General features: G+C 34.7%; 1 protein-coding gene across 1 annotated transcript; it reads left to right on the forward strand.

The window, feature by feature from the left end:
• Positions 1-222: 222 nt before the first annotated feature.
• On the forward strand, positions 223-16,007 carry LOC140881706 (3-isopropylmalate dehydrogenase, chloroplastic-like). The gene is made up of 11 exons (XM_073287226.1): positions 223-529; positions 866-995; positions 1,087-1,198; positions 4,002-4,077; positions 4,206-4,294; positions 4,549-4,635; positions 5,956-6,072; positions 6,155-6,262; positions 6,368-6,421; positions 6,512-6,664; positions 15,693-16,007. Exons 1-11 carry the CDS (start codon positions 310-312, stop codon positions 15,765-15,767), a joined length of 1,221 nt encoding a protein of 406 aa, XP_073143327.1. The 5' UTR covers positions 223-309; the 3' UTR covers positions 15,768-16,007.
• The last annotated feature ends 4,431 nt before the right edge of the window (positions 16,008-20,438 follow it).

Here is a 20,438-nt window from a genome sequence, read left to right on the forward strand (position 1 = left end):
TTATATTAATTATTTTATATAAAATTTATACACATTAAATCAATAATTAAAATTTTTATTAATATGTTTCTATTAATATTTATTTAAAAAATGATATTTATAATTAATTATAATATTATTTATTTATTTTTTTTTTATCGCCAACCTGCGACCACCCGCCTAACCGGCAACCCATTTTAGGTTTGGTTGGGCTGAAGATGCCCGTCCCGCCATGGATTGAGCCCTTTGACAGCTCTAATCCCAGCATATAACCATTAGCTCAATTGGGGTAGATGACCACCAACTGTCACTGGTTGGGTAAAACTGACAATGGCGGTGACGCTAAATCTCAACTGCAAACCCTACAAATTTCTATTACCTCTCCCCAAATCCGCCTCCACACGCGGCCCTAAATTCGCAGGAATCCGCTGCCTGGCCACCGCCTCACCAGTCAAAAGTTACACAATAACTCTCCTCCCCGGCGATGGTATTGGTCCCGAAGTCGTCTCCATTGCTAAGAATGCCCTCCTGTGCGTCTCGTCCCTCGAAGGTACAAACAAGTGAAGTACGATCATAAAGTTTCAACTTTTTTTGTCGACCACACAGAAATGAAATAAATATAGTTAATTGAAAGTTGTTCTATATGCTTGTCCTGCTCTTTCTAGTTAATGTACGTTCGATTGCTATAGAATTATGTTATCCTTTCCACTGCTTGGCTTGATCTTCCGCTTGGGCCTTGATGGTATGAATCCTTGGGCGAAGAATTGATTGGCTAATACCAATTTGAGATGTGATCTCATTATAATTCATAAAAAAGATGGATGGCTTTCTGGGCATTGGAACCATAAGTTGAAACTGAACCAGTTAAAAATGATGACTATTACAGGGTTTGAGTTGAAGTTCAAGGAAATGCCAATGGGTGGAGCAGCCTTGGATTTGACTGGAGTTCCCTTACCGGAAGAGACCCTATCTGCTGCAAAGGAATCTGATGCTGTTCTTCTTGGAGCCATTGGAGGGTAAGTTTGGCTATACAAAGGTCAATTTGATTGTACTTCTGTTTTGCAATTTTGTGTTAACTATTTGTTGCCTTTTGAATTTGATGTGAAGGTACAAATGGGATAATAATGAGAAACACCTAAAACCTGAGACAGGTCTGCTTCAACTTCGGGAGGGTCTTAAAGTGTTTGCAAACTTGAGGCCCGCTACTGTTTTACCCCAGGTGAAAAGATGTGTTCTCAGGATAATCTGATTTTCGTTTCCGTTTCAAAATTTTCTACGGATTTAAAGTGGATTGTGTTATTTGGATCATTTAGAGTATATATTTAGTGGAAACTTTAAACTCGAGCAAGAGTATTCAAAATGCATGTTTGAATAGATTTTCCATAATCTCCAATTGGTTTGGTGAGAGCCTTGGTTGCTATCTGATTACCTGTGAATTATGTGGGTTTGGAATGTTACGGTTGGCTTTTCTTTGTATACTGTAAGTTTATGTTTTTTTTGTTGTCATATTTCTTCATTCAGTTTTGATATTTACCACAGCAGGTCAATGCAATTGATTATTGAATGACATGAACCTTTTTGGTGTTACTTGCAGTTATATATGTTTTTTCTTTTTTCCTGTTTATCCTTCAACTTATGGTTTTTAGCAAACCGTTGGAGATTATTAAAATAAATTCTAAATAGAGAAAAAGAAAAAATATGTATAAATTACTTGTACACCACATTTGACCTTGGATTCACAATCCATCAGGTAAGCTTAATGCGTGTCTCGACCTATAGGTGCAGAAAGGAATTGTTTCGTGATCAAAGCACATGCTTTACTGAAGGCCTTTGCTTTGACCTGCCTTCGGGTTGAGGGTCTGTGTATCGCTATGCCTCGACTGCAGGTGTTCATAGCTGCAGTCATAGCTTGATAATGGGAATTTGAGTTAGTGCTGGTGACCATGTTAAAGGTCATGTTGCGAAGAGTCTATCTTCTGTGACAGTGCGCAAGTTTAACATCGAAACTAATTTAGTTTGCATTTATTCTGTTTTCAGAAATAGAAGTTGTGTTGTTTATAGTTGTATAGAACGCAGATGTGCCTAGAGCTAGTGCTGCTGGCCATATTAAAGCTCAATTTTGAGATATATTGTTGAAGAAATCAACTCCTGTTACACTGCACAAGTTTTATTTATGTGATTAATTTAGAGTTGTCGGTGTTCTAAATGGCGGTCGAGCAGGGGCCTTGGCGGTCCTTGATCGCCCCGCCTTTGTCTAAGGCGGTCTCTCTAGGTGGTTCGAGGCCATCCAGCGGGCAAGAAGGCGGTCGAGGCGGCGGAGGCGGGTGAGCAGATGGCCGAGGCTGTCAATGATTTTAAAATCCCAGTCAACTATCAAAATCAAATAATTTTAAAAACCAGTCAAAGTCATTCAATTTAAAAACCTAGATATAATAAAACAATTTTTGCTCTCTTTTGTATTTACTTTGGTTTCTAGTGTCTTCCACCATGAGCCACCACCTGCCTCAAACCGCCTTCAGCCGCCCGCCGCCGTCATCAGCCACCACCTTTAGTCATCTTGTTAGTTTGCATTTATATATTTATTTGTACTTTGTTTAGATTGTATTATATTGTATGAAACTTCTTTATGCATAAACATTATTTAATTACATATATTACATAAAAAATTATGACTATTTGTGATTACATTGCATGATTATATATAATTATCTATAAAAATTGCTAAAAAATTCATCCGCCTAGGCATTGCCTAGGAACCGCCAAGGCAGCCGAGACGGTAGGTGATAACTGACCACCCTGCCACCGCCTCCCGCCATTTACAACATTGAGAGTTGTTTATTATCTTCTCAACAAGAGAAATCACATTAGCTTCCGGATACATAGAACCTATGGTTCTTTTTGAATTGAAGGATTTGGATTTGTGGGAGGATGCATGACTATGTTGGAGAGTAGATTTGAAACTGAAGCATGAAAATATACTTGAGCAACATAAAAAATTTCAAAGCATTCATTCTAATCTTGAGCCAAATGGATATAATGGATCTGAGAGGTGAATTTGAATTAAATCCACTCAAATCCTTCCATCCAAACGTGAACTGTGGGTCGTAAATGTGTTATGTTCTCCCTATGGATTTCTGAGAATATTTGAAGTGCAAACATCAAACCAGTTCAAGTTTAGCTGTTCAACAATGGTTTTTTCATACTTTAAAAAAAAAACAATGGTTTTTTCTTGGAGAGCTAGAAAACAACTAAGTTCTGGTGGCTGTCTCAGCATATCAAGCATTTCTTTGATGATATAAACAATTTGCAGAAACCTTTGCTTTTAGTGGAAAGTAATGATAAAGTAAACTATGTAATATATTTTCATATAAAGTTCAAGTTAGTCAAGATATTATTTTGTTAATCCCCTGTGCAAAATCTGTCTTACTGAATGAGCAGTTCTCAAGCAACCCAAGTACTGCAGTGTAGTCTTAAAATTGCACTTTAATTAAGATGTTTATTTTCCCCGTGACAGCAAAAATTGTTTACTGGATGAGCTCTTCTCATCCAAGTTTCTGGCATTCATTTATTTATTTTTCTCTTTTGTGTATACATTGAGCACTGTATCAAAAACACGGAGAATAAAGTATCTCGATTTCATGTCCTCCCAATGAATGCTGCTACGAATGACCCATGTATTACTTTATTAGTGAGAATTCTTTGCCATTCATTACTCCTGAAAATTAAGTCCTTATTTTTGTGGGAGTCGGTCTTTTCTTTCGTCGCTCGCAGATCTATTGTCCGCCTTTTGTAATTATATCTTTCACATTTATAATATATTATCGTTTCTTATTAAAAAATTCCTTATTTTTGTAACTTCTACATGGTAGTTGGCAATTTAAGTTTGGTGACAAATACATAACAAGGCATTTAATTTATTGACAAGGATAAAACAAATAGTCTCCAATATTCTTTTTTTCTTGTTCGGTTTAGTGGTATAGTAATCCACATTTGAATCAATATTATCTTTTTACTTGTATTAGTTAGTAGATGCCTCAACCTTAAAGAAAGAAGTTGCCGAGGGTGTGGATCTGATGGTTGTAAGGGAACTTACGGGAGGTTAGAATGCACCATCCGAGAACTCATTTTCATTCTCAACTTATGTTTGTCCCTTGTACAGTTTTATGTTATTTTTTCCTTCCATAATGTTTTGCTATGTCACAATTGTTCTTATCTCTGCAATTTAGGTATTTATTTTGGCAAACCAAGGGGTATAAGCACAAATGAAAATGGGGAGGAATGTGGGTTCAACACTGAAGTGTATGCAGCTCATGAGGTAGCCTTCTAAGTAAGATTTGTTTAGTTAATTCATTTGAAACATTTCTGTACTGACTCTCTTATGCTGGCTGCTTGAGTCATTCTTAATTTTCCAGGAAATATGTTCTTTGAAACTTGTTTTAGGCCTTGAATCTTGATGTTGTCCTTTATAAAAAAAGGAATCCTTTTCAATCTCCACTTCATTGAAGTTCTCTTCTTTTAGCAATCAGCTTGATATCTATGATTCTTGACAAGCTATTGTTCCCTTATCAGATTGATCGTATTGCTCGGGTTGCATTTGAAACTGCTCGCAAACGTCGTGGGAAGCTCTGTTCTGTTGACAAGGCAAATGTGCTGGAGGTATTTTAGTTTCCTCACGTAGAATAATATATATTTTGCAAGTCTTAAAACAACAATAAAATAAATCTTTAGTGAGTACAAGGAAATATAAAAAATTATATTATAATTCATTTAACGTGAATTAGACAATTCTTTCCTTTGAGGCACACTTGTACTGCATCATAGGTCTTTAAGGTGTACCAAAAATCATGCTTTATGCATTAGTTACACGTGTGCCTAATTAAATGGTTGTGCCTCGGCATCTCTTTAGGCACAAAGATCGAGCCTCATCATGCCCTGAGCCTAGACACAAGCCTTGTGGGCTTTTAATAACTATATGTTCTCGAGAATGATTCCCAAAGAGATAAAAGCTCCTAGTTTACACTCCATCCACTACCACTTTATGCAGTTGAGAAAATGTCTTGGTGATTGTTATGATGGGAAATTCTGAATATGAAAGTTATGTGGCATATGATAATTTTGATAACATACTAACATATCATTCTTTTATTTCTGATACTCCCCTCAAGTTGAAAAGACAAATCAAATTGAATTATTCTAACTTAAAACAGAAGTGTCTTGTAAAAAACTCTTGCACCATGTTGTATTTAATATCGATTCAATAATTGGCTGATAGTCATGGCTAATCTTCTGTTGAACATCAAGAAACAATCTTCAGAATGGTGCTCATAAGTGTAAAGACAAACATATATCTGACATATAGACAGTGTGTGATCACCTGTAATCTACCATGTTACTGTGATAACTAGGCAGACAGTAGAAAACCTGAGGAGTGGTTGGCAGTAACCTGGATGATTTCCCTTTCTTTTTTCAGCATCACACAAAATAGAGTACCTTACTTAAGAAATTTCCTGCTCTAACACCATATTGAATTTTGAAATACTTAGATGAGATTGATAAGAGAAAACAACATAAAGCTTTATGTAGTTTGGCCGTATAACCTACCGTCACCAAACAGTGGGTTCTCAAATGGCTGAAACTCTCATCAATGTGTCTCAATTTTGAGCACAATCAAGACTCTTTAATGGAGCTAGAAAATATCTTGGATAAATATGTATCAAGTCTTCCTAATTATATCACCATTAAATTATATAAAATATTAATCATGATGCCATCAAAATATGATTCCAGCATATTTTCTTTGGTTTCTAATGGATTTTATATGCAATATCTTATATTTGTATATGTCAACTCAATATTTAGTCATGTTTATTGCTTAGTTTGATATAGTTTCCACAATATGATGATTTAGTTCTTTGTCGAGGCAGCAAGTTCTGCTAATACATTCTTCATCTTCTCTAATTTCTGAACAATAATCAGGCCTCCATGCTGTGGAGAAGAATAGTTGAGAGGATAGCATTGGAATACGCAGATGTTGAACTCTCACACATGTATGTTGATAATGCCGCCATGCAACTTGTTCGCAACCCAAAACAGGTGGGCTCTCTTTTTCGTAGCTTAGACCTTCTCAAAACAAATATTGTCTTAAAGAAAAACCATATACTTTCTTGTGATGCAGTTTGATACCATCGTGACAAACAACATATTTGGTGATATTCTGTCTGACGAAGCTTCAATGATTACTGGAAGTATTGGGATGCTTCCATCTGCTTCTCTAGGTGAATCGGTATGAACAATTAGTTTCTGTTTGATTGTTTCAAAACGCAAACTCAACGTTGAATTTTTTTTCCTTTTTAAAGCCTAATTGGACAGTTTTAAATCCGCTGTATAGGGACCTGGGTTGTTTGAACCTATACATGGTTCTGCTCCTGATATCGCCGGTCAGGTCAGTTCAATTCAATGCTTGTTGTCTTTAAATACTTATTAATGGTATTTTTGCAGTGTCCAAATTTGGTTATTAAATGAAAATTTACAGGACAAAGCAAATCCTTTGGCAACAGTTCTCAGTGCAGCCATGCTCTTGAAATATGGCTTGGGAGAAGAAAGGGCTGCCAAGAGACTTGACTCTGCGGTCTTGGATACTCTGGATCGAGGGTTTCGAACCGGTGACATATACTCATCTGGATCGGTAAGATATTCCTAAATAAGTTATCTTTGATTGAATTTCAATTTTTTCTAATTGATCTAGGGCAATTATTTTCATATTCATTAGGTGCAGTGAAGTGCATCGATGTTGTAATCCTATGAGCAGGGTTACGCACACACCTTATAAAAATGATGCGTCCTAAGGGCTTCTCCAATGGTTATACATTTTGGAGAATACCTCCAAAATGGAGAACCAAAACACCTCCATCCATGCTCCAAAAACACTCTATTATATAGAGTGCTACATTGATTATCCAAATTACAATGATATAAATTTGGATAATCAATGTAGCAATGGAGAATACTTTTGGAGAATGACATTATTTACGAAAATGTCATTCTCCAAAATCTCAATATTATCTTATTTTTTATTTTTGGTTTATTTCATATATATATAAATATATATATATATACATATTTGTTCTTTTCCATTGCTTGATTTAATTTTAATGGTTTTTTTGGTCTCTTTTCAATTGATTTGAAGTTTTCTCTCTTTTTTTCATTTATTTATTTATTTATGGTAATTGTATTATTTGGAAAAAGAAAACTAAAGGGAAATAATGTAACATGGTATGCGAACAAAAAAAAAACTTGATATAATTAAATACGCGAGCACATTGGAACATAGAAAAATGGACAATTACTAAAGGACATACCATCGACAAATTAAAACCAACACACACAAACAATAAAAATAGATACATTAAAGTCCACTTCAATCATGACAACACGCTAGTAGTTTGGAAGGTCAGACCCAGACGGGGAAGTTCTGTCCGAAGTAAAAGTCCGGTCGGAGTCATCCCCATCTATGCACTTCTGAGTTTGAGACATGACAATATGAGCATTGATGAGTATCAACGTAAGTTTGTCGATCTGTTGCCCATGTTCCTCATATCAACGAGAGTTCGGCCGCAAAGTATTCTTATTCTCTGGAAGGTTTGAATCAGTTATCCTTGATCAAATATTTGTTTGTGACAGTCCAACGCCCTATGAAGGTTTGGTGAACCATTGTAAGCATGTTGATGTCAGCATAGCTTGCAACTCTTCAATCTTCACGATCAATCAATTCTCTTGGCCCATGAGCCCAGTCTTTCAAGAAACAAAAATCTCCTTTCTGTTTTTTGGTTTTGGAGAAGTTTTTTGTTTTGGAAAACAGAAGAAGGATTGGCTTGAGCAATGTGGAAGAATCACCCGTTAGATCAGTGACGTAGAGCTTCCGGAGTTTGTTTTCTGTGTGGGGATTGACTTATGGAAGACTTGATTGCATTGTGAGGATTGATTTTTGACTATGTACTGATCAAAGGATGGTTTAGTTTCATCCGGAAAGGGACAATAACTGGCTTTATTTGTGGTGAGGGAGTTGACCCTCGATGGCACTGGTATTTGCTCTGAAAGCCTGTCGTGCTTTAGAGAATTTGAGGAAGACTACCTCATATATGATATTGATATATCCACGTAGGGTGTTGGTATTCACGATATTCCAGTTGTTAATGCATTTCATGATGTGCTCCCTGATGAGATTCTAATATTTCCCCCAGTTTGAGAGGTTGAGTTCGGGATTTGAACTTATGTCATGGACAACACCTACTTCTCGAGTACCATATCGTCTAGCACCAACAGAGATGAGAGAGTTGATGCAGTAGATGCAAGGCCTTGACAAAGGTTATATCTGTCCGAGTGTGTCCCTTTGAGAAACACCATTGTTATTCGTCAAGAAGAATAACAGTTTTATGTGGCTCTGCATAGACTATACACAGTTAAATCATGTGACGATCAAGGATAAATATCCTCTACCGTGTATTAATGACTTATTTGATCAGCTTCAACAGATTTCTGTGTATTCCAAGATTGATAAGAGATCTGGATATTATCAGTTGAGAGTTGTGACGAGGATATTCTTAAGACAGCGTTTCGTACTAGATACAGGCATTACGACTCTTTAGTGATGTCATTTGGTCTGACGAAAACATCTGCAATCTCGATAAGTTTGTCATGGTGTTCATTGGTGATATCTTGGTATATTTCGCCAAATATGTTCTTTGAGCAAGTAGACATGGAATGATTCATCAACGGACATTAGGTTAATTCATAGTATTTTATTTTGTTCTTTAAGAGCCAATAGAACATTCCTTTCTTTCACAACATCAACGAGCGGTTGTCAATAGAACTCAACATTCTCCATCATAACCATCATTTAACAGCCAATAGAACATTCCTTTTTTATGTCAATTGGTAGTTGAGAACTCCTCGATGGGCTATCTTTATCGAGGTTTACAACAAACCTAGACAGTCCTGGTGAATCAGGTTTTGGGGATTCTGTGGTGGGGGAATAGTCAGACTGAGAGGAGTCGAAATTCCCGTGGTTTGGTAGGAAAACATGCAAGATAGCGTTGGATGGCCTCAACTTCCTGGTCCTTTTGCAACGTCAAACGTGATACAACCTCCAAGTTAGACCCGGATTACTCAATAAGTCTTTTGTTTGATCCAACTTTAACCATGTGTGAATTGTAAGTGTAGTGACCCTACCAAGTCCAGAGTCTTTAAGCATGCGATACTAATAATCAGTAAACTTAATCAGAGTTACTAACAACTTAGCGGAAAACAACCGGAATAAAAATATATATCAATTATAGAAACCACCAGCGACCTCTGCTACCAAGCCCTGGTCATCGACTAACAACTGATCTCATTCCTGGTCAACCTGCAAACCTGCCTAGTCGAACGGGGTGTCCAAGAGAAACAAAACACTGGACATGATCGAACTACGCTCAGGACGTAAAGCACGAGTATACAAACCTATATGTAGTATCATCTGGGTCAACTCCGCTAGGTACATCCACACCAGTGTTCGCCTAGGCGGCCGCCTCGACCGCCCCGCCTTTGTCTAAGGCGGTCTTGGTAGGCGGTCTGAGGCCATCCGGTGGTCAGGCGGGCAAGCGGGCGGTCGAGGCGGCGGAGGCAGGCGAGGCAGTGAATGATTTTAATCCCAGTCAACTATCAAAGTCAAATAATTTTAAAAACCTGTAACCAATCAATTTTAAAAACCATAGACATATAATAAAAACATCTCTCACTCTCTTTTTATTTACTTTTGGTTTCAAGTGTCATCCACCATCAGCCACCACCTGCCTCAAACTGCCTCCAGTCGCCCGCCGCAGCCGCTATCAGCCACCACCTTAATTATCTTATTAGTTTGCATTTTTATATTTATTTGCACTTTGTTTAGATGGTATTATATTGTATAAAACTTCTTTATGCATAAACATTATTTAATTACATATATTACATAAAAAATTATGACTATTTGTAATTACATTGCATGATTATATATAATATATAATTTACCTATAAAATATTGCTAAAAAAATTCAACCGCCTGGCACCGCCTAAGCGGCTGAGGCGGTAGGTGGTCATTGACCGCCTCGCCACCGGCTCCCTTCATTTACAACATTGATCCACACACTCGTCCGAACTAGCGTCAGTCCCCGTCAACACGGCGTCTCCCGGTGTCAGACAATATAACAAGGAATGTAGGGCTGAGCGACCCTACTATAAATGCTATGTCGAAGGAGACTCGGCTCAACATGAATATGTATGTGCAATATAATATATCAATGCAGTAAAACATGTATCATAACACATAATACACATCATATAAACATGCATACTCGCTGAGTATCTCAGTCAATACTTACGTACCACAATCACTGGCCTACATGTATAAGTATCTACAGTCCAGGCCTACAAGGTATGATAATATCATATCACAAATACTGATATATAAGTCGTAACTAAGATAATAAATACTTTCTAATTATAATAGGGATCTCAAACTATAACTGCGTCTGTCGCCAGCCCACTGATTTCGAAGTCCTGACCCAATCACAGCTCCGCTACAAGTCCCGTAGCACCTCGCTATCGCCCGACCCTCGAGTATAAGGCTAAAACCCTAAGAATATATATTGATACACTCTCAAACACCTCCAAACACACACTAATTGTGAGGATTTCGGCCTGTGTTTATAGACCTCGATCGGAAGCTCCGATCTCTGCGTGCATGCCATGTTCCGAACAGTTTGGAAGCTCCGATCTCATGCACGTGTCTGCGTGTCCAAACGCTGACGACACGTCACTAGTGCGCATGGCCTAACTCTTCGGATGTTCGATCTCTGGTTCGGAAGTTCATATCTACACCCTCAACTTCCGAACTGCGTCCAAACTCTTCGGACCTTCCGATCTCCCTATGGTTCATGTTCGGACCTTCTGAACTACCCGAGTTAACTTTGACTCTTGGACCATTTTCTAACATCCTGGAGATGATTTCTTGGTCCGATTAATCGTATTAAAATCTTTAATCATTTAAGCTTGAAAATGAGATTCGGGTTACTACAGTATGTTAGTCGTCACTAATCACTAAATATTAAAGTTTGACACGTGAACAAAATTACTTATTATGTATTTCTCCGAAGCGCCACTTGAGTGCCTAAGTTCCACCTGACGAATGCATCTATTAAACTTTTGAGCTGTCACGCTTGTGTTGGACCATCGGCATCGGAGGACCTTTTTAGTATGAGGCTCTGTTGATGGACTAGTAAATTGTTCGTTGTAGTTAGATGTTACTTGTGATCACAAGCTTTCCTGTGATTGATTTATACCAATTATTGGCTTTTGGAAGATATCAACTCAAGTTGTCACAAAGAGCTTGTCATCCTCGATTAAGAAAACATGACTAGATTCATATGTACTAATTCTTATTCGAGTGAATAAAGTGGGGAAAGTGACACTATGCTTGTAAGACTTAAAAATGGTATTTGATTTGGAATTGGAATTGGGTTTGGATTTGAAATCCACTGATTTAGAATTCCGTTGTGGTGTTCGGTCGAGGTACACAAGAAAATAAGAAATTTACATAATTTTAAAAATATATAATATAAATATTTTTGAATGATTTCAAAATGATTTTTTCAATTGTACGATAAAGTATGTCTGAGATAAATGTATTGTTTTTTGAGAAAATGATATTTAATTTGTTTTGAAAAGGAAAAAAAAAGTTATATTGTCCATATAACCCAAATTCCATGAAATTCCATGAAATCCTTTCATTTTTGTTAAGATTTCATTTAGGTATTTCAAATCCCACCAAATCCTACCAAATACCAATTCCGTTTTAAAACTCTATTATAACAAACACTCAAAATGAGATTTGTAATTTCAAATTCCACCAAATTCCGTGAAATCCATGAAACCACACACAAGAATAATTCGATGATGGGTTTGGGTGGATAATCTGGTGATGTGGGATAATGAGAATAACAAGATGGTGGGATAGTGTCAATGATCGGGAATGATAGTTCAATTTACAGACAAAACATGTTGGATAAGAAATTTGGCTCGATGGTCTGGATTAGATGATATCTGATCAGATGGTAGAAATTCAGATAAATTGGATTGGTGCTTTTAGGGATACGAACTTGATCTAAAGGTTTATTTAAAGAATTGTATTTTTCCAACATGTGACAAATCTAACATAACTTCGCTATTGGATTCGGTACGTAATCTGATCCGAAGCCTCAAATCATACGTAATCTGATCCGACGATATAGAGGAAAAGCTTATCCTTGGTAAATTGTGGATATGACAACTACATTACTTTATTTAAGATTAGTCACTTTACAGAGGTGCTATCATCATTTAGTCATCCAAGTCAATATGAATTTTCATGAGGGAGGTCTTTCAAGATACTCTTTTTATGTGTCCTCATCCGATGTCGATGAGGAGTCTAATGCCAAGATAAGAAATGAGCTTCACCTTATTGAGCAACGACAATGATTTTTTCCCAACTCACAAGTAATGCAACCATCGAGCTTCCATGGTGTATGTTATTAAGTTGTTGGAAGTAATTGGAGGCGCATTGCCCGGAATCGAGCATCTATGGAGTATGTTATTAAGTTGTTGCAAGTAATTGGAGATGTACCGTTACTTGTGAGTTGACCTCCATCGTATGTTATTAAGTTGTTGGAAGTAATTGGAGGCGCATTGCCCGGAATCGAGCATCTATGGAGTATGCTATTAAGTTGTAGCAAGTAATTGGAGATGTACCGTTACTTGTGAGTTGACCTCCATCGTATTATTCCCACTATCACGTTATCATATTATTCCAGCACAGAACCTGCGGCACCCGATTTTCCAGGGATGTCTGAGTTTGAAACGCGGATGAAGATAGTCCATCAATGAATCCTCAATTGTATATATATATTTTTTTTAAAAAGCAAAAGACAAGAAAAACTAATGAAAAATACTCTTAATGATGTTTCCACAATGGCGAAATGTAGTGAGGAAATGATGGGTGTTATGGAGAATGCTAAGGTCTATCGACAACATCGTATTGATGTTGAGAAAGAAAAAGAATGCGCCATAGTTATTAAAAGCGCTTGCCTGGCTGCGCCTAGGCGACAGGCGCACCCATTGCGCCTGGGTACTGACCCAGGCGCATGTATTGCAACAGGCGCGCCTTAGGCGCGCGCCTGTGCAGAGTCGCACAGCAGTAGAGAAGCGCACAAGCGAGCGCTTCACTCCTGCTGCACGCAATTTAGATTTTTAATTAGAAAAAAACCCTAGTCCAACCAAGTTTTAAGCCCAATAACTAAAGCCCACTTTCATTTAATAATAAAAAAGCCTCCATGCATGTTAACGGCGCAATAGTCTCTACATCTCCCTCAATCTTTCTGCTTTCAATTATAGTTTCACAATTTTCTGAATATTAGAAAGGAAAGAAGACTGCCCAAAACAACTTTTGTTTTCTGATTTCTATTGATTAAAATCATGTAACTTTAGAAGACAGCCAGCAGCCCTTCTCTTTTTCGTTTTTCCTATTCCTCTTGGTTACTGCTTCCAGTTTTTCAATTCATATCATGTCATTAACATTCTCCTTCACCTTTTATCTCTTCTAAAGCTTATTCTTGCCGAAAAATGCCGAATTTTGAAACAGCAAACATTCGAAAAGATCTGGCATGGAATTACGCAACCTTATTATACTTATGTTATGCACTTATGACTTACTATTGCCTTTTAGATGATTGAAGTTTGTACTATTCAAGTTTTTCTTTAGTCATGCACTTATGATTTAAGCCAGGTTATATATTACTTAATGTTTTATTTCTATTGTTTGATATTTTTGTGAATTATATCTAATTTATGTAAAATTATAGCATACATCACTTTATATATGAGGAATTATAAAATTTATGGCTAATAAGCTTTACTTCGATAAAGCGTGCGCTTCGCCTTGCGCCTTGCGCCTCAGACTCCAGAGCACGCTAGCGCTTTTGTGCGCCTTGCGCCCTAAATAACTATGGAATGCGCTACTAGTTTTGAAAGAATAAAATAAAGTACTATGAATTAACCTCGTGCCTGTTGATGAATCATTACGTCATTTACGTGTCTACTTGGTCAAAGAACGACAAATTTTGGTGGAGAACGGCAGGTGGAGATGGCTTCGACGGGACTTCTACTTCGTCTGGCCAGTTCCATCCGGGCTTGACTTCCAAACTACTAGCGTTCTGTCGTGATCGGAGTGGACTAAAAATGTGTCTATTTTTATTATTTGTGTGTTTGTTTTAAGTTGGTTGTATGTTCTTTAGTAATTGTCTATTTATATGTTTAACTCATCTTAAATTAAATTAATTCGATCTATGTTCCTAATAGAAGATATAATGTATGTTTTTTTTTGTTCACGACCTTGTTCATTTTTCCCTATGAGTTATGATTATTATTTTCCAAATAGTACAATTACAATATTACAATAAACAAATGAGGAAAAAAAAAAGAAAACTTGAAATCAAGTAAAAAAAAATGACCAAAAAAACCACTAAAATTAAATAAAGGGATTGAAAAGAACAAAAATATGAGATGAACCGAAAATTAAAAAAATAATAATAAAATATAATTTTGCAATTTCAGAGAATGACATTTTTATTAATAATCTCATTTTCCAGAAGTATACTCCAAATTTGGAGAATCATTGTAGCACCCTCTATTGAGAGTGCTATTGGAGCATGGTTGGAGGTTTTTCGGTTCAACATTTGGGAGATATTCTCCAAAATGGAGAACAGTTGGAGATGTCCTAAGGGATAATGCCCTAGAATTTATCGTATGAAGAAAATAATATCATATAATTTTCATAATCTATTTTAGAAACTATGAACAACAATCAAAATTTTTTTTGTTAGTTCACAATTATTTCTATTACCATTTATAATGCATCAATTCCATAAGGCCAATGTTTTGGGCTCTTGGTGTTTCACAAGAAAAGATTGACAAAATTACACCCCCTCCATATAAACTAGTTCATTCTTCTTTTCTTTTTTTTTTTTTTTTAAATTTATTTACAGGTGTATGTTCTCTCGTTAACATGTTTTTAGTATAATTCCATGTGAATTAAGTATTGAGATGTTAAATTTTCTTGACAGTTATGCCAGGACCGCTAAATCACATGCACGTCGGCTAATTTAAATAACCATAGGAAAGTGTTAGGACGTGTGTTACACTCTGAAGGACTGTGCACTTTATTATAGAGAAGACAATGGATCGGGTTTGCGTCTCACTAAGTTAATGTATTTGTTTTCCACACTCACATCGCCTAGTTTTAATAACCATAGGATGGGGAGTGTCAAGCACTGAAGCACTGCACTTAACTATAGAGAAGAAAATGCAACAGGGTTAAGTCTCGCTGCGTTCATGAATTTATTCACATGCACATTGGCCAGTTTAGATAACCATAGGAAGTGTCAATATGTGTGTTTCACTGAAGGACTGCGGTTTGTTGCAAAAAAAAGACAATTCACCTGGATGGCATCTTGCTGCATTCATGAAAATATCTCTCTCTCTTTTGTTCTATTTCTCGGAAATGAAGTTTCCGATGTTTACTTTTCCCCACAAATTAAGCTCTGTAAAAATGAACTTAACCATGTATTAACTGCTGCTGGCATTTGACTGACTTTGTTGTTCTTCAGAAATTGGTAGGTTGCAGGGAGATGGGCGAGGAAGTGTTGAAGTCTATAGACAATAAAGTCACTGCTCCGCTCTGAAAAATAATTATCAGACATTCAAGCTTAAGAATCCTGGGAATGAAGGGCTAACAGCTCACTATTATTTATTAGATTTGTTATAAAAATAAAAAAATTAGTGGCAACTTGGTGGTAAATTGTCTTTGATTCTTATTGTAGTGAATGTTGAGACATGTTCATACCTTGTTTAATTGGAATTTTGACCTATGTTGTAACATTAAACCAACCGCGAGTTCTCTATCATTAAATTTTTTAGTGGCATATTTTGTTTGATAATATTATTATTTGTTCCTTTATGCTAACGTTTTAACTTTATGTATGTCTGGATTTTTACTGTTTTACAAAGTGATCGTATGTAATTAGATCCCGATACAACTATATTGATTGCAAGCTTAATCAAAGGAGTCTGTATTTCGAAAGGAGTCAAGGTTCGTGTCTCGTGATATATAATCACACAATTATATTTCATGATGCCATGCACAAAAATGGTGCATGCAACGAACAACGAAAACATAAACATAGATTTCATATCAAGCAACAAGTATCATGAGGGCTGCAACCTTGGGACGCAAAAGAGAGGTTGTGGAAACAACATTGGCTAGAAGAGACGGAGTCAGAAAATTTTATTAGAGATGGTGAAATGTCCTTATTTTTATTTTTCACGACTATTAAAATAAAAGCTAATAGTAAAAGAATTTTTATCGAAGTGAATTAGTAGTTTTCCTAAAAGAAATTTTAATTATCAATTAAATTTTAAAAATCCATATTTAAGAATTAGAGGGATTGTGAAGGGTTTTGGCTAAATTAAAGAGAAGCGAGGTGCTAAAATTATCTTCAAACATTAATAACTTTTAATAAAGAAGAAGTTTGGAGGAGTTGAGTAACGGAAAGGAGGAGATCAATGGTGACAAATGAGACTAACTATCATTTTCATTTCGAGTGACCTATTAGTTTAGTTTTCTATGGGGGATTTTGTGATCTTTTGTATCTTACGATGGTATAAAATGCTATTTGTCCATTTCCGTTGACCTAGATGTTGGCTTTAATGCCTCTATTAATTAATTTTAAAAGGGGGATCGTGTGTGTGTGTGTGTGTTTTTTTTTTTTTTTTTTTTTTTTTTGCATTTTTACGATGGTATTAGTTTTATATCGGAGATTTTGTGATTTTTTGTATTTTTAAGAAGGTATAAATTGCAATTTGTCCATTAGTTTTGGCCTAGATGCTGGGTAATTCCTCTTTAGGACTTCTTCGACGAGATAAATATCTGCACTGCATCCTCTAGAAAACATTTATCCCTAAAATTAAAATTTTTTTTTAGAGTAATGCTAGATGTACACCTCGGTGTACATCTTGGTTTACACCCTTCCTTATTAATTATAAAACTTTTCTTGACCAACTAGATCTTTATTTCTTATCATGGGTGTTTTTGCAATTAATGAGGAAAATTAGGAAATTTTAAGTAAGGGTGTAAATCAAGGTGTACACTACAAGGTATACATCTAGCATTTTTCATATTTTTAATATCTCATTTTCATTTTATTTCTAAAATCTTTATGTCATATAGTGACCAGTACGTAAATCGTTACTAGATATTAATTATCAGTCAATAAATAAGGTGTTGATTACCCCATTAATTAATACTCACTCATAATCATTGCTTTGGTGCCTTTTTTTGGCTATCTTAATGGCCCATACACGGCCCCGCACTGTACACCAAAAACAGAAGATAAATAATTTCTCTCTTTTGAGCCACGTGATTATTTCTACGGTTGCAAAGATAAATTGTATTTATCATACCCCTGATAAGTGATAAATGAACATAAAATTGAAGAAACTTTTAAGATTGTTCATCTTATACAACACGCTATTAGGAGAGAGAATGGAACATTCAAATTTCAAAATTAATATTATATTAAAATAAAATTTTAAATAAAATAAAATTGTACACTTTTTAAAAATCGTGCTAAACTCAATTAACAGATTTAGTACTCACTTTTTAATTTTTATTTATTTTTCAAATAATATTATTATACAATAATAGTAAATAATAAGATATAAAATGATGACAATAATTATAATATTGATGATATGAATAGTTCTTAGTGTGAAGATACACATTAATAATCAATAAAAAATGAAATAATGAGAAATGTTAATTAAATTAATATGAATTTATTTAATAATATTATATTAAATACAATATTATCTAATAAGAAACAAATTATTGATGGATAATAAGAAACAAATTTATTTTACTAATAATGACAAAGATGATAAGAAGAATAATAAGTGCTAAGTAATACATGACACTAAAATGATAAAAATAATGAATATTAATAGTTAAATTAAAAATAAAAATAATTAATATTAATTATAAGAATAATAAAAATAGTGTGAGTTCAATTACTAATTTATTATAATAATATCATTAAAAATGAGAAATAAACTGCATAGTAAAAATAAATAAAATTTTCAAATTTATAACGATGTTAATACTAATATCATCTTGTTATTATCATAGTTAATTTCATTTATTATTATTATTATTATTATTATTATTATTATTGGGAGTATTTTTGTCATTTTAAGGTAATACACAAAATTAATCAATCATATTAAAATCATATCAAACACCATATATTTTATGACGTAACATTATTTGTCCTTACATTTCAATATTTTATCACTTCAATTACACATACTTCAATTTTTCTATCCTTTAATCCAAACGGACCCTAAATATAAACCAAAAGTTGGAATTAATTATCATCAATGTAGCCATATTAAATGAATTTGATGATGATGGACACAGAAATTAAATAAAAGTCTTTCCGCCATAATTAAAGAAGGAAACTTAGACCATTATAATAAGATAAGATCGATTGGTGATATTTCTAATATAAAAAAGGCAAAAACTCTTATGAGACGGTCTCAAGGGTCATTTTTATGAGACGGGTCTCTTGTATGGGTAATCCATTAAAAAGTATTACAATTTATGCCAAAAGTATTACTTATTATTATAAATATGGGTAGGATTGATCCGTCTCACGGATGAAACCGTCTCACAAGAGTGTTACTCTATAAAAAAATAAATAAACAATTTTTTGCAAAAAATACTATATATATTGATTTAATAATGGAGTCGGGCTCTCTAAACTTGATCGCTTCATGAAATGCAACAAAATAACATTATTATAAAATGTTCTAATTTTAATAAATAAGTCATATTTGGTATTCCTTATTATCATTTTTATCTAATATATAAGAAGAGAAAAAAATTGTTATATTTTAAATTATTTTTTTAATTAATTTTAAATTAAATATTAAAGTAAGTGAACATGGATCTCTTCATAATATTAGGAGTGTGTGTGTGTATATATATATATATACACACACACATATATTGTTACAATGACCACTAGTGTGCAGTGTATTTTTTGCGTAGGGATGTAAACAAGTCAAGCTATAAACTCGACTCGAAACTCGGTCTGATCGAGTTCAAGTAGCTCCTATAATCGAGTCCAACTCGAGTTTTATATAGATCTAATTGTATGCATTACTTTTGTGAAATCACGAGATTGCAAAACACCTTGTAACTGTCAACTCCTTGTGCTTTTATGAGCACAAACACCCATGAAAACATGTACGTAGAAGTAGATGAATGTTTAAAATTTGAACATGGGGATGCATGTGCTCAAGATTAGAAAACACAAGAAGTTAATAGATCATTTTATTTTTCATAGGGAGGTTTTTAGCAAAATCAAAATTTCACAAGATGACATATGAAATAAACACTTTTTTCGAACTACTCGATTAATTATATATAAATATAATATATATTATGAAAAGAATAATAATTCCTTGAAACTCTTTACCTTAAGCGTGAATATAATATTATTTGAATTTTGCCTTCAAGACAAGAAATATGATATGATAGGTTAAATATTTATGGTATTATCGAAAATTTGGAGATAAAATATTTACCTAGATTGAGTATTATCTTGATAAGGAAATATTGTTTATCATTGATTATTATATATTATCAAGATATATTCAAAAGAGTCATGTTCCTAACAAAGACTTATTTTCTTATTTGTGTAGGACAAGAAAATCATTACCATGCTTGGACTCTCATCTATAAAAAAAGATTTTTGCGCACAAACAATCAAGAAAATCAGAGGAGAATTTAGAGAGCTTTCAGAGAAAAATCACGGAGAAGAATTCGAAGATTCTGAAGAAGTTTTGCAGCCATCGTTGTTGCTGTTTCCGTGTTGTCGTTGGTGTTGAAGGCATCGGAAACAACACTTAGTGCATAGTATTGTTCGAAGATATTTTCTATTTCTTCTAATTAGGCTTACTGGAGTTGCATCTGATTTGTTTTATACTCTGATTATTTAGGATGCAAGTTTGACTTCTCAACTTGTTGAGAAATTTAGGATTTAATGTTTTTTTCTTCTAAAATCACTAGTATTACTTTGTAAGACTGATTTACACTTTCTAGTGATTCTTTAGCCATAAGGCACCCGCACGAATTTTTACTCTTGCAAAATTAATTTCTTGTGTTATTTTTTTTATTATTTTATTAATTTTGCTGCATGTTGTCTCTGGTGTTGTAACACCGTGGACAACACGATCTCTACATGATGTTAAGATAAACCGCAATTATACCTTACAAGTGGCATCAGAGCCAA

This window comes from Henckelia pumila, chromosome 2 (assembly GCF_033568475.1).
Source record: "Henckelia pumila isolate YLH828 chromosome 2, ASM3356847v2, whole genome shotgun sequence".
Taxonomy (NCBI): domain Eukaryota; kingdom Viridiplantae; phylum Streptophyta; class Magnoliopsida; order Lamiales; family Gesneriaceae; genus Henckelia; species Henckelia pumila.

Bases quoted from the DNA above. Each gene is read 5' to 3' on its own strand.
- LOC140881706 (XM_073287226.1), top strand. From the start codon at position 310: ATGGCGGTGACGCTAAATCTCAACTGCAAACCCTACAAATTTCTATTA. The intron at 4,295-4,548 runs GTAGCCTTCTAA...TTCCCTTATCAG, and splicing joins AAGTGTATGCAGCTCATGAG to ATTGATCGTATTGCTCGGGT. The intron at 6,422-6,511 runs GTCAGTTCAATT...GAAAATTTACAG, and splicing joins CTCCTGATATCGCCGGTCAG to GACAAAGCAAATCCTTTGGC.